Below are 13,118 nucleotides of genomic sequence, written 5' to 3'. Positions count from 1 at the left end.
AAAAAAAGGCTTTGGCTCACCTGACAACTGCCATACCTACGCTGAAAGACCACGTAGGGCGGCGAGAAGGAATCGTGCCAAGATTCCTATTAATGGGAATTTTGAAAATTTGTGGCCTTATACCATACTGCCTCCTCATATTCACTCCCCCCCTCTTCTACGTCAGCCCTCCTGGCACGTTTCTTGCTGTCAGTCCCGCCCTCTGCCCCCCTGCCGGACCTCGCCTCATGCATGGAGCATGATACACCTTCTACTTCTGTCGCGCTGCATGCCCAACACCGTATACGCGAGGCCCCAGCCCCGGTAGAGATGAGCATTGGCCTTGCGTGAGCACCGTCTGCTTGGCCCAGAGAGAGAGAGAGAGAGAGAGGGCTTGTAGACTCCATCTGCCCACTCAACCTTGCCCCTGAGCACGCTCTCTGTGCGTGAGAGACAGTCACCCTTGAGTCCTCTCTCTGATGTGGGCTCAGCAAGTCTAGTATAGCCGCCCACCGCCTTGAGAGAAGTTTGCAGAGAGAGAGATAGCCTTAGCACATGGTCTCCTCCGGCTAGCTCTGCAATTGGTCGGTCGTGGTAGAGTCTTGAGCAGATGGAGGGGCGACCGTGAGGATCAGCGAAGAGAAGGGAGACGCATGTAATGTTCAAGGTGGGAGCTGCACTGAGTGGACGCCAAGCAATGAGGTGCCACATCATGCGATTTCATAAATCACATGATTGGGGGTTGCGGAGGTAGTTACACCGTGGTACTAGGAAGGTTCTCCATGCATGCTCCACAGGGGCACGCAGGAAGAGCATCGAGGGACTGGCATTGTGAGCCTTCTCTCCCCCTCTTCCGAATGGCACGAGCACAAGCAGGTAGAGCAGGTGATGTTGCAGCTTGCCATGGACTTGTGTCGATGCAATTCTCCTCTGCCTCTCCTCTTCTAGAAGAGCTGCCACTTATGAGCCTATGTCCCTGCTTGCGATTGCCAAGTTGCATTCATCGTGGAGAATCGACATCTCTCCACAACCACCCACAGTTGAGCTCTTCAATTGTAAACCCGGGCAACTAAGGGTATTGCAATACAAAAAATGGAGAAATCTGATGCTATCAGTAGGGCAGAGGATCTTTTTTGCCATGGCTTTATGATTGGATAGTTAGGGAGAGGTGGAAAAGTCTTTGTAAACCCAGGCAAGACAGGGAATAAGGGCGACAATGGAAGGGATGTCTTGTCATTGGGATTTGAATGAACTCTCAGCCGTTGAGCAACAGCCACAATGGATAGACTCTTAAAATCAGATGCTTGGGCGACAAGGTCCTCTTGATATGTATCAAATTTATAGCACCTCTGATAAGGAGATGGATGTGCGAGACTCTAGTGATAGCCACAAAATGCAAGATTTGTTTGAAATGGCTCAACAACCATGCCTAGATGCTTTTGGATTTACATCTAATCGGTATTTTTCCTTTGATAGACAAACATACGGCTTGATGATTGCTTTCATACAAAAAGGGCAAGGACCAACCTTAGATTCTGTCAAAGCAGTGGACAAACGGGGCCTTTTGGACTTGAGAAAATGGGGAAGAATCCAAGAATCATTACACATGGTCATTGATGAAGAAGGTGATATGTATCTTGTCAATAGCACTGGAAAGAGGATTCCATGCATAGAAGATTGGGAAAGGATTGTGGTTTCATGCCACACAAGTGAACATCTTGATTGGACCGCAACCAGGACAACAATCGCAAAAACATGATGCACCAACATTAGGATGCATGCTATTTCACTTGAATTTGGAAAGGAGGTCCTTGACCTTTGCTCTTTTGGTACAATTTCAGCTTTGGAGGATGGACATAGGTAGACGCGAGATGTGACACAGTGCCTGGGTATACATGACAGGGGTGAGAGTGGTAGCAAGAGTGACGTGTGTATTGAGCAGCACATAGTGGGCTTTGTTGATGTTCAAAAAACATTAGATAATGTAGTTGTCAACCAAAAAGCTAGATTGGTTAGACTAAATTGGACAGTACAAAAAAAATGGAAATTTGTGTGCCATCATCGATGGGGCGGCGCACGAAGAAACGGCGAGGAGCGTCAGCGATTCCGCACATCCAAGAAGTGTGGATGCCCCTTCATGTTTTTTGTGGTTTTTCCAAGACATGACATAGAGAAGGTCAGCATACGGGTATTTGGAGGTCACAAAGGACATGTTCCAGGGTCGCGGAGTGACCTATATCACCTTCCTATGCATCCTATGGTGAAGAAGCGATGCATAGAGGATTTGTTTGATGTAAGTACATGTCGCCATGTTGCAAGGGTGAGTGTATCTAAAGAAGCCGTCCACATCAACATGGAATCTCTTTTAGAGCAAGTATCCTATAGATTCTTCATGATTCCAAAGGAAATCCAGATGATGTCCTACAAATTGCGCGCCGAAGGTAGTAACCTTTCTGTCGTTTTTCTTTTTGTGAACTAAAATGCAGTTGGGTTTACACTTTGACCAGGTTTATATGTTGCATGCCTGGGTTTATACTTACCTATGTTAACCATATTCATTACTGTAGGAAGGCTTGGAAGTGACAAATGGTCATCAATGTACAGGGAGGCTCTTAAGTTGAAAGAGCAAAGCAAGGTGCTACACTGTCAGCCCTACAACCCTGATGCACTTGAGGAGACAAACCGGCCCTTATTCTAGTTATTCATTCTATGCACATGTGATGTAGGAACTAGCCAAGAAAAAGTCACCTTGAAGGTTACTTTGAAACTAGTCCTTCAAAAAATGAACATCTGTCCAAAGGCGTTGGTGATTGATAAGTGCATCACTTCACTACAAGCCATCAAGAAAGTGGTTGATGTCGATCCATTTTGTTGGGAAGTGGGTGAAAATGGTAGTATCACCCAAAGTTGTATGCATTGTGCTAGTATGTTGGTTCCACACAAAGAAGACTTGGGTTGAGCATTTACTACCACATGTGCGACCAAAGGCTTGCTTATGTTTCTTTGCCTCTCCATTTTCCATGCTTATGATTGCCTCCCCCTCCTCATGTGTTCTTGCAGGTCCCCAAAGAAACGAAGGACCATGTGTATGGTGCAATGGAGAGTATGATGCAATGCCCGATGGAGGAAGAGTTCGACTCGAAGTACAAAGAACTCCTTCGAGAATTCTCGGAGCATGATAAAATTCTAAGATACATTAGCAATGGATGGGCTGCAAAGACATGCACTTGGCGTCGATTGTGGCCAAAATTTTGGCCGGTTCTTCCCTCATGGGCACGTTGACACCACAAACTTGGTGGAGAGACTTTGGCATTACATAAAGTACACCTTGTTGGATGCACGGATCAATTGATCAGCCTTGGACTTATTGCATGCCCTTATTGGCGATTCAATCACAGGGACGCGGATGGGTGGTACTACTGTGGAGTTCTTCAGACAAAAACAGGACTCTTTGTTTTTTGTATCACACGGTCTACCTTTTGCCATTGCCTAGGTTTACATTTGGAGTATTATTGTCTTTATACTGCAATCTGAGCAAATGTGTCCTTTTTTGTACTTGTCTGGGTTTACATCCTGAGTAACTATGTCTTCATATTTCATTTTGAGTATCTGTGTCTTTGGTTTATGTCCTTGTTTGGGTTTACACTCTGAGTAGCTATATCTTTATACTGCATTCTGAGCAATTGTGTCCTTGGTTTAGTTTCTTGACGGGGTAAATACACTCTGAGTGATTGTATTTTTCTCCTGGATTCTGGGTAACTATGTCTTTGGTTTAGGTCAGTAGCCTGGATTTACATTTTGAGTAACTGTATCTTTATACTGCATGATGAGTAACTATGTCCCTGGTTTAGTTCCTCAACTGTATTTACACTCTTAGTAACCGTATTTTTATCTTGCATTCTGGGTAACTGTATTTTTGGTTTATGTCCCTGCCTAGGTTTATAGTCTGAGTAATTGAGCCTTTATACTACCTTTCCTTTTGCAGTTGACTCAAGTAAACACAACATGTATGGGAATGACAAGGGGCAAATGAAACGCTTGTCGGGTGGAGAACAAATACTTTGCAGATATGTAAGTGACCCATCAACAGTTGAAGTGATTGATGAAGCGGCCCTCCTTTTCAAGGTGTTGAGTATGTCACTCCACGAGATATGGTATCATGTCAGCTTGCAATCCTCTTATTGTGATTGTGTAGATTGAGCAAGCATGTGCAAGCACCTATATGGCATGCGACTAGTAGTAAGAGACTTCTTTCCTCATCTGTGCCATATTCTCCCAATCATTGACACAGCTAGAGAAATGGCGATGGAGAATACACAAGAGGACATTGGCTCCATAATTAAAGGGCCCGATGAGCCTCCCAATGCCATGGTCATCCAACGGTCCCTTTCGTCGCATATCCTCAACCAATGCATTGAAGATTTGGAGAGTAATTTAAATGAGATCGAAAGACGTATCCCATCTTATGATGAGATGCAGGTACAATCATTGATAGGGCAGGTACAATCAACTTATTCATGTCTTTCATATGAAAGGGCTCCCAAGGAGATCGAATTGCCACAAAAGGGAAGTATTTCACAAATTCATGGGCATGTGACAGCCACCGAACTCAAGCATGGACAACGGAGAGTTGTAAATGATGAGCCAATCACAACGGTGCCCATTCAACCCTCGAGAGTAATGGGCAAGCTTAGGAAGAAACATCAAAGGGGTCGAAAGCGAGTACACTTTGCAAAAAGAAATCGAGTGTATTGCCATCATTGTTGCACCAAGACCTTCTTGGTGGATCAAAGTGTGGATTCATGCCAAACATGCCAAGCGATATTGCCACTCACTTCACGACATGGGGCACGAGTTACATGTGATGCTTTAATTGGTCGGAGAGTAGTCTTGTATGAGGACTCCAACTCTCATGAATGCCTCATTTTTTGCATCAGTGTCGTGTGGCTCACACGAGAACGAAGAGCATGCTTTCACACTGACCTTGGCCACTGGACATAGCATTGAGAATGTGTGGGCATCAAAGCATCACATTGAAAAACTCTTTCTCGAGTCTCACTCTCTGCTTTCATCTAAATATTGGGATTTAAGTTTTTTGTAAATTTTTGTAAAGTTTTAAACAAACATTGTAACTTTTTGAAACCAAAAGATGCAATGTTACCCATGTGTAGACTTAAAACTTGTTTTTTTGCCTTAACTTTCCCTTTTGTGTGGACAATTGTACATATGCACAGAGAGAGAGAGAGAGAGAGAGAGAGAGAGAGTTTATCCTAATGAGGCTTTGTGTCCCTGGGTTTATATTTTTTGTATTGAAATGTGAACTGGTTTGCTCCTGCCTAGGTTTATGTTTAGCCTGCCTAGGCCTATGTTTATACCCTCGAAAAAAATGGGCATGCTTAGGAAGAAGCATCCCAAGGGACAATAGATTGTTGGTGGACCAAGAGTGCGGAGTCGTGCCAAACGTGTCAAGCACTATTGACACTAGATTCACGACAAGGAGCACGAGTCTATGTAAATCAGCCCACGTTTTACTCTATGCTTCTCTCTAAAAATTAGATTTCTTGTGTTTAGGTGTTTTGTTCTAAAGTATTAGTAGTAGTAGAAGAAGAAGAAGAATAAGAAGAAGAGGGTTTTAATGTACTCAGACACAATCCCAACCGGCCTTAAGGATCTATCCTGTGAGGAGTGTTGAACTCAAGACATGCTATTCAAAAGAGAGAGAGAGAGAGAGAGAGAGAGAGAGAGAGAGAGAGAGAGAGAGAGAGAGAGAGTTTGTATACCATGTGAAAAAGTAAACCAAGGCATTGTTAGCCTAGTGTAAACCCAGGCAAGTTAAGGCAAGAGTATCTTGAGAGAGAGAGAGACAGAGAGAGAGAGAGAGAGAGAGACCTTGTATACCATGTGCAAGTGTGCTCCAATGCATTGTTCAGCATAGTGTAAACCCAAGCAATTCAGGGCAAGACTATCTTTTGGCATCACTGGGGAGGGAGTGAGGGGGGGGGGTTTGCATGCCATATGCAAATATAAACTTAGGCATTGCAGGGCATGTGTAAATCCAGGAGGGAGAGAGAGAGAGAGAGAGAGAGAGAGAGAGAGAGAGAGAGAGAGAGAGAGAGCTCTTTTACACAAAGCCATTAACAAAAACTCCTTAGCTAGTTAGAAGTTTCAACATAGTTAGGTACAACATTGGGGCAAAGACATTATCATTCAAAACATGGCAAAACTCATGTCATCCAAAATTTACATAGCAATAATTTGAGAGATGTAATACAAAAAAGCTCTATCAATGCATCGGGCCTAAACCAACCTTAGCAACGCAAGGACAGCCACTGCCCCAGGGGTGCCACCATCTCCACTCCAGTGTGATGTGGAGTCCTCATCAATTGACACCTTCTCGTGTGCCTCACCTTCCCCATCCCCATCCGTTGATGCATCCTCTCCTTGAGCACCAGTAGCATCCCCTTCATCAATTCCATCCGCACTGTTTCCATCATCCTTGCTATCCTTCCATCATCCCCGCCATCATCGTCGCTTTTACCAGTCTCACTTTCACCACTCTCACTCCCGCCAGTGTCTCCATTATCCCCACTGCCCTCGGTCCCTTCGTCACTCCCCGTCCCCATCTCCCCCTTCTTCATGATCCTCTTGACCTTCTTCGCCACTCCCTTGGTCACCATCAACTTCTTCATCATCCTCGCCATCACCATCATTTGTATCATCTTCCTCCCTTGTCTCTTCATCCTCACTTATAGGACTCAAGCTCCGAACACGCCGCTGCACAGACAGGTTATGTAAACCCAGGCAATGTTAGATAGTGTAGACCGGGACATTGATGGGCAACAAACACACACACACACACACACACACACAGAGACTCACATAGTGTTCGTAGCCTTGTCGTATCTTCTTCAATATAGCACTTTTTCTTCATCTCTTGCACAACATCAGCCTTTCGCATACTAGCTGCCACGAAGTTAAGGAGAAAGTCATCTTTGGTGCATTGTACTTTCTTCTTGTTGATACAATCACAGGCTTCCAAGCCCCTAATGAGGGCCCTTGCTTGAATAGCCTTGCGACTCAACTTGAACTTGCGGTCCACGTCTTCAAATCGCTCTGTCACACGTAACCTATCTCTTTGTGTAGACTTTGGAATGGGGTTTAAAGAAGCACCAGTCACCCTCTCTCCCACTCTATGTGGAATCAATACCCTCAGCCCATGTTGCTGTCGAAGGTGGTCCACCATACGTTGCCGCTTGTCCATCCGCGTGTTTCTACTTGGGCAAGCCGGATCTGCTCGGCACATCCGGACGAGCTTCCCATCAACATAAAGCTCTGCATATGGCCGTGATGACTTCAATGAGTCGGCTCTCCCCACCTGTATAAAAGAACATACCTGCATAACTTTAGAAATGGTAGGCAACCCTTGTTAACCCAAATATAAACCCGGGCATGCCCCAGACTAAATGTAGACCCGGGTCAGAGAAGGAACTCACAGGACCGACGCTCAATGCTTGAGAGGTTCTGGCCTTTGTTCGCTTGGATGTAGGCCCTGGACCGACCCCTTCTACTTGAAGAAGCTTTCTCTTACTACCTTTGGCTTCTTTTGCGGTGGCAATTACATCATTTCACTTGGGATTCTCTTGTAGTTGAAGCTTTCTCTTCCCCTTTTCACTCATCACCTTGGATTGTTTCTCTACCTCACGACCCTCCAAGTGGACAATTGAGGGCTTTTGAACCACATCTGAACCTTTCTCCTTAGGATTCACAAGAGCCTTCAAGCCTATCCTCACGAAACTTAGATCTTTTTTCGAATTGCACCAATTTTTGAGCTCGCGTGTTTCTTTGTTGTGCAGGAGGTTGCTTCTCACCCTTACCCCCCTTTACAGGGAGCTTACTTGGGTTCTTTTTCATAGGAGGAGTGGAAGGGGGATCATCCTCCTCCCTTTTCTCGAACACCACCACCTCCATCGTGATCTGCAATGTAGTTTGTGCAAGGGTGAGAATCCCATACCCACCTCGTGCCGTAAACCCAGGCTAATTGAGAAACACCCTAAACCCTTACATGTTCACTATTCGGCATGCCTGCCTCCCCTCCTTGTGAGGAAAGGTCCTCCTCCTCCTGGATCGTCACCTGCAAAAGGGAGCCCAGGTCAAAGGCCAAGCCTTAATAGAAACCCCATGCCCGTGAACCCCGTCCCCGTTACCTGCAATCAGGCTTTCCTTCTCCCATTGCGGGTTCCTCCTTTTGCAGCCTTAGGGGGGGGCGTGGAATAAGCACCCCGCATGCCGCCACCCTTCCCCTTCCTTGTCGTCTTTCCACGCGCCATGTGCAGCCGCACTCAGCCTTCGGTGACAACCTCCCACCCCCTGGCCCTGCCTTGTGCCTTGCTTGCAACCCCACTTTGAGCAAGGGAGCCCCGAGAAGAGGAGATAAGGAGAAGAGCTGGCGAGCGCGTTAGAGAGCGTCAGAAAGAGAGGCAGAAGAGTGAGACTAAATGCGGGCCCCATCCCCAAGGGTACAACATACTAACTAAGGTACCAACCTCGAGGAGCAAGTAGTCGTCCCTTACATCCCCTAATGATGTCCAGACACTGGACACGGAGTGCCCCACCTCGTCCACCGTGGCCTGCCTCGTCACCTCTCCACGTTGGCACTATGCAGCTCCCTGACGTGCCCAGGTTTACGTCTTGCAGTGGACAACCCTGCCCCCCTGCCGCCCGCCACGCATCCGGCCCCTCTTGCATACCCTTGATGCCATCAAACAAGCTTGTCACCATCCAAGGCCGGAGGGCCGGCTGGTCAAGCCCTAGCTCTTTTCGGCTTTTGGCCAGCAAAAAAGTGGATTGCACGTGCGCTCACGCCCTTTCTTCAGCGGCTGGCCGGCAACGATGTGCTCGAGAGAGGGCTCCTCTCCCTCGCTGGCGGCGGCTTCGAGAGCCTTCCATGGCGTATTGACCACATACGCCACACTATCCTGGGGCTTTCCAAAACGAGCATCCGCTACAGATTCCTGCTTTTTGTAAATGATCACTCCCAAGCTCCAAGCACACCGAAGCTTTGATACCACTCAATGAAACGCGAAAGAGAGAGAGAGAGAGAAGGGCAGCACAGCAATCCTGCAATCGATTAAGTGATGATAATGGTAATTTTGGTTAAGTTTGGATCACTTTAGGTTGATCAAATGTCCAATGTTCAGTTTGCAAACTCTTTGATTTGAATTTTGGGAAAATTACCAAAATACCCCTCTAATTTGTGGAAATTCCCAATATACCCCTCAAATTTCAAAAATTCCCAGAATAGCCTTGTATCTATTTTAGCTGGATTGTTCACGATTTCTTAATCTTTATTCTTTTTTGACAATGTATATCCGTTTTTTAGTGCTTAGCATGTAATTTGTCACAAATTACCTCCCAAAAAAAGACAATCATGTCTAAAAATAATGAAGCAATTCATCTCCAAAGCCTACATAACCAGCTCAAATTCTAGTTTTAGTATCTTGTATTCATAGACAATCAGTCTTCTTATGAAAAGCTACAATTTTTTTAATTTTTGGATAAGTTTAATCTCACAACCAGGGGTATTTTGGGAATTTTGGAAAATTTGAAGAGCATTTTGGGAATTTTTGACAAAATATGAGGGGTATATTGGGAGTTTTTGAAATGTGAAGGGTATTTTGGGAATTTCCACAAATTAGAGGGGTATTTTGGTAATTTTTCCTTGAATTTTTTATCGCTGTTGGTACGAGGTTAGTGAACGTCCGCCCATCTCGTCGGCATACATTGCCGGACAGGTTATCGGTCTTTATGCCCAAGGAAAGATCCTATTTTCTTAGATTCAACGCATGAAAACACTATTAACCTACCTTGCTCTTCACACCATGTCCAAGCAAAACATCAACCATATTCTTATTTTTATGCCTTCAATGGCAATACTTCACTGTCCAAAATGTAACCAATCACTAACAATCTGATTTCATCATGCAAGTCTGGATTCAAGGCATCAAGACACTTGCCACACCATAGCTTTCATTGTCTATGAAACTTCAATGCACAAAGACATGAGCTCAAACTTGACCCTTTGGAAGCATAGCCTCTTGTAGGTACATGCATAATTCCCAAGCACAAAAGAACCCTACTGAAAAGCATCAATTGCCATTTTCTTCGACATAGGACCGGACCACCGCAAAATGTCATTGAGCCTGCTCACCTTCTAAATTCACTTTACCTTGCAACCACTTTTCTAATTTACGAGTATTACAATATTTTCCTGATGTGAGTGCATTTCAACCAAACTCCATCAAAAAGACATGAGTAGAATAAAGAAAATCTAGCAATAATAACCTTAGAAGCATGCATGCTTAACCAGAAGAAATTAAATTGTCTCTTTTTTAACTAGCTGGAAACAATATTTTCTATAAGCTAAGTTCTTGAAACTTCACATAGATTTGTGGGCTTTGTGGGTGCTTGCTCTCCCCAACAACAAATTTATGAGCATTTTCACTTGTATCAGCCCAGCAGCCGCATCCTGGCTGCTTCCAAGCAGCATTTCTTATTCTCATGCATTCAATGTCATTTGCCTCCTCCTGCATGCCGGCAGCTGCGTAAATGTTACTCATTAACACATATGTAGCTGCATTACATCGGTCTACTTGTACTGCATGCTCAAATGCAAACCTTCCAAGCTTCACATTTTCCCATTTTTCACAAGCAGCTAGAAGTGCAGACCAAACCGGACGATGATCTTCAGACAATGGCATCGTCCTAACTACTGTCATAGCTTTGTCAAAAAGCCGTGCACGTCCAAAGAGATCAACCATACAAGTATAGTGTTCTTTGTTCGGAGCAATGTTGTATTTTTTCCTCATGCTATTAAAGTACATTTGGCCCTCATCGACCAAACCTGAGTGACTACATGCATTGAGTACATTAAGAAAAGTGCTTGCATCTGGGGAGATACCCTCCTGTTGCATCCATTGAAAGCAATTGAGAGCTTCCTTGGCCAGCCCTTGTTGGGCATATCCACCTATCAATGCATTCCAACAAACTGCATCTGGAGAGAATCCTTCGCTCCACATTTGTTGAAGACAGCCCAGAGCTTTGTGGCCCTGCCCCTGTTGGCCATATCCTGCAATCAATACAGTCCAAGAGACTGCATCCCTGACAGGAAGCTCATCAAGAACTTGTCTTGCTTTCAAAAGTACACCACATTTAACATACACGTCGATCAAAGCATTGCCAAGCACAGCATTGTTTTTCAACAGCCCCTGACGAACAATCTTATCATGGATTTGTTTCCCCACATCACTGTCTTGCATAATGCCACATGCCTTCAATGCGCAAGCATAGGTGATCGCATTTGGAGAAAAGCCTTGGCTCTGCATTTGCTGAAAACAGCCCAGAGCTTCCTGGCCTTGGCCATGTTGGGTGTATCCTGCAATCATTGCAGTCCAAGAGACCACATTGCGCTCACGAAGCAAGTCAAAAAAGTTTTCAGCTTTCGAAAGTGCACCACATTTGGCATACATGTCAACCAATGCATTTCCAAGGACGATGTTGCTTTTCAACAGCCCCTGATTAACAATCTCATCATGAATTTGTTTGCCCACATCAACGTCTTGCACAATGCTACATGCTTTCAAAATGCAAGCATACGTGATCGCATCTGGAGCGAAGCCTTGGCTCCACATTCGCTGATAACAGTTCAAAGCTTCCTCACCCTGCCTATGTTGGGCATATCCTGCAATCAATGCAGTCCAAGAGACCGCACTGTGCACAGGGAGCGCATCAAAAAATTTCTGTGCTTTCAAAAGTACACCGCATTTGGAATACATGTCGACCAAAGCCCCACCAAGCATGATATTTCTTTTCAACAGCCCATGAGTAACAATCTCATCATGAATTTGTTCACCCACGTGAACATCTTGCACAATGCCACATGCCTTCAAAGTGCAAGCATAGGTGATCGCATCTGGAGAGAAGCCATGGCTTCGCATCTGGTGGAAACAACCGAGAGCTTCCCAACCGTGCCCATGTTGGACATACCCTGCAATAAGTGCAGTCCAAGACACAACATTCCGGACAGGGAGCTCGTCGAAGACTTGCTGGGCTCGGACAAGTGCACCGCACTTGGCATACATGCTGAGCAACATGTTCCCTAAGCATGTGTCATTCTCAAGTAACCCACAGGCACGAATATGAGCATGTATCTTGCTGCCTTGATGAAGATCTTTCCTCTTAGCACAGGCTTTTACTGAGGTCATGAAAGAAAGCCTCATCACTTTCTGTGCTCAATGAACACGAAACCTGCTTCAGAAACAGCAAAGTTCGGTCAAATCTATCCTACATTAGTGTAGTTAAAGGGGAAAGAAAATCGAGTGGGTGTCTTCAGAACATGTAACGGTGACCTCTTAAGATACACCATCACGCTGGTGCATGCAGTTGATACGGCCTCCTCCTCGCCAACTAACGGAGACGAGGGCAACCACGAATACATCTGAAGACATTATTAGTATGATTGTAAGCTGATGCATCTCCGGGTCTATAGCTCAGTGGTAGAGCAATCGGCTGCAGTCCGATAGGTCACCGGTTCAACCCCGGTTGGGCCCTGGAGAACCTTCTCTTTTACTGGCAATATAGATGGTCTTTGCCATGACTTTTCTATCTCCACACACGCATCTCCTGCCTCCTGCCCGTACGCAACCCGATCATAACTTGTGCCCCTTGATTCAACTAGAGTGCTTCGTTAGCTGCATTTGTATTGAATTGAAGTGAGTCCGAGGGTAAGAGAAAACAAATTTTTTGAATTTCGCTATGTACTAACGAAGTAATTAGAACCTAGAAGGGAAAAGCTATGAGGGAGAGAGAGAGAGAGAGATTATGCTTTGTTTTCTATAAACCCTATGACATGAAGTTAGACCGTGTCTTTCAGAGGTTTACCTCGCAAAAAACCACAAGGAGGATTAGAGTTTTATCGCGCTCGATGTTTGTAATCATACAAGATGTTAATGTTATTAATTGTTTGTTGTCCCATTTTTATGATTCTATAAAAAAAGAAAACATGCAAGTCTCCTTGCATGGGAGAGTTTGCACAATCCTCCCCAACTTTTATAATATGATGGAACGTGCCATTCCCACGGCAG

At 45.1% G+C, this 13,118-nt stretch overlaps 2 protein-coding genes, 1 non-coding gene and 1 pseudogene across 3 annotated transcripts; 3 read left to right on the top strand and 1 right to left on the bottom strand.

Moving 5' to 3' along the window:
• Window positions 1–1,279: 1,279 nt before the first annotated feature.
• Window positions 1,280–1,738, top strand: LOC147420073 (uncharacterized). The gene has a single exon (XM_086503967.1). It carries the CDS (start codon window positions 1,280–1,282, stop codon window positions 1,736–1,738), a length of 459 nt encoding a protein of 152 aa, XP_086360093.1.
• Window positions 1,739–2,332: 594 nt separating this feature from the next.
• On the top strand, window positions 2,333–4,216 carry LOC147420072 (uncharacterized; annotated as a pseudogene).
• A 5,155-nt stretch (window positions 4,217–9,371) lies between these two features.
• Window positions 9,372–12,773, bottom strand: LOC147420070 (pentatricopeptide repeat-containing protein At2g13600-like). The gene has a single exon (XM_086504220.1). The coding sequence runs from the start codon at window positions 12,252–12,254 to the stop codon at window positions 10,392–10,394; it is 1,863 nt and encodes a 620-aa protein (XP_086360346.1). The 5' UTR covers window positions 12,255–12,773; the 3' UTR covers window positions 9,372–10,391.
• Window positions 12,514–12,585, top strand: TRNAC-GCA (transfer RNA cysteine (anticodon GCA)). The gene has a single exon. It is a non-coding gene; the product is annotated as a tRNA-Cys (tRNA).
• Window positions 12,774–13,118: the final 345 nt, after the last annotated feature.

This window comes from Adiantum capillus-veneris, chromosome 28, assembly GCF_014529385.1.
Source record: "Adiantum capillus-veneris isolate H3 chromosome 28, ASM1452938v2, whole genome shotgun sequence".
In the NCBI taxonomy this organism is placed as follows: Eukaryota; Viridiplantae; Streptophyta; class Polypodiopsida; order Polypodiales; family Pteridaceae; genus Adiantum; species Adiantum capillus-veneris.
This window is presented reverse-complemented; position numbering and strand designations above follow the sequence as displayed.